Source organism: Hemiscyllium ocellatum, chromosome 3 (genome assembly GCF_020745735.1).
Source record: "Hemiscyllium ocellatum isolate sHemOce1 chromosome 3, sHemOce1.pat.X.cur, whole genome shotgun sequence".
NCBI lineage: Eukaryota > Metazoa > Chordata > Chondrichthyes > Orectolobiformes > Hemiscylliidae > Hemiscyllium > Hemiscyllium ocellatum.
The window spans coordinates 52,706,277-52,707,637 of record NC_083403.1 but is presented as its reverse complement, the minus strand read 5'-3'; the positions used below and the strand labels follow the sequence as shown (position 1 = coordinate 52,707,637).

The 1,361-nt window shown below is 36.4% G+C and overlaps 1 protein-coding gene across 1 annotated transcript; it reads left to right on the top strand.

The window, feature by feature from the left end:
• The first annotated feature begins 207 nt into the window (after positions 1-207).
• On the top strand, positions 208-591 carry LOC132805551 (prefoldin subunit 4-like). Its single transcript, XM_060820664.1, has one exon. The coding sequence runs from the start codon at positions 208-210 to the stop codon at positions 589-591; it is 384 nt and encodes a 127-aa protein (XP_060676647.1).
• The last annotated feature ends 770 nt before the right edge of the window (positions 592-1,361 follow it).

Genomic DNA, 1,361 nt, shown 5'->3' with positions numbered 1-1,361 from the left:
AGGAGTGATTTTACCATTTGTCATTCCAGCAACAGGGTGTTCAGGTATAGTTACAGTACCAAAACCAACTTGTGTAACAAGAATTTGTGCAGATTTAAATCAGTTAAACAAAGCAATATAATGCGAGATTCACACACTGGCTTCAATAGAGGTCTACCAACATCTAGCAATGTGTATCTTTTTTACTGATAATGAGAATCTGGAAAAATGGCCACCATCATGAAGAAAGAGGCAGTAGAAGATGTTAATGCTGCATTTGAAGACGAACAGAAAATTAATATGTTTGCAAGAAATAATAATAGGCTTATAGAATTTAAAGAAGAAATAGAACTGAGAAAGGAATGGTTAAAGAACCCAGAAGATGCCTCTGACAATAGAATGATGCTTGATGAAGATATAGTGCCAGTTCTTTACCAAATTGGAAAGGCTTTTATTAGCCACTCCCAGGATGTGATACCAGAGATGCTAGAAGCTGTAAAGCAAGCTTTGCAGACCCACATGGAGTTAATTCAACAAGTGCTATCTGATCTTAAAGTTCAGCTCTATGCAAAATTCGGAAATAACATTAACCTTGAAGCTGATGACAACTGAGCTGTTTATTCTCATCAATCATATTTCACTCGACTGAATGATCTAACTTCCCAGGTTGAACAGTTATTGCAGATTGTGCTGGGAAACAATGATTTGATCAGCCATCATTTCGTTCATAGTTATTAGACTGAATTTTAAGACTTTTATCCTGCAGCTCCACTTATTTGATGGATGCACCACTGAATGTTATCAATGGATTTTGACAATTATGTCAGGATTATGACTAAAGAGAATTAACTGGATTAATTACACCAATCAAGGTGTTATTGCTTTATGAGACTATTTTCTGGGATTGTGTCAACTTTAGAAATTTTTACACATTGCAAGGCATTGTTTTTGGAATAATGTGCCATATGGATGAAATGCTAAAATATGGATCCACATGGCCAAAAGAGTTAGAACAGTGATATTACTGTTCTAAGATAACATTTCTTGGACACATTATCCAACTGACAGGAATCACAGTGAATTTGCAAAAAACAAATAAAGCTATAAGAGAATTCTCATCAGTTAAGAACATGACAGAACTTCGAAGATTCCCCAGGATGATGAAAGATATAAGTTTATACTAAACTTGTTGGAGACTAATGAACCCTCGAGACAGCTTCTATGTCACATGTCAACAATGGTACTGGAGCATTGTTGAGGAAAAGGCTTCTGACAAAATCAAGCAACTCCTCATCTCTGTAGGAATCCAGCACACTGTGATCCACTTTTACTGACCGATGCATCTACGACAGGATGGGGCAGTACTCTTACAAGTGCAGAAA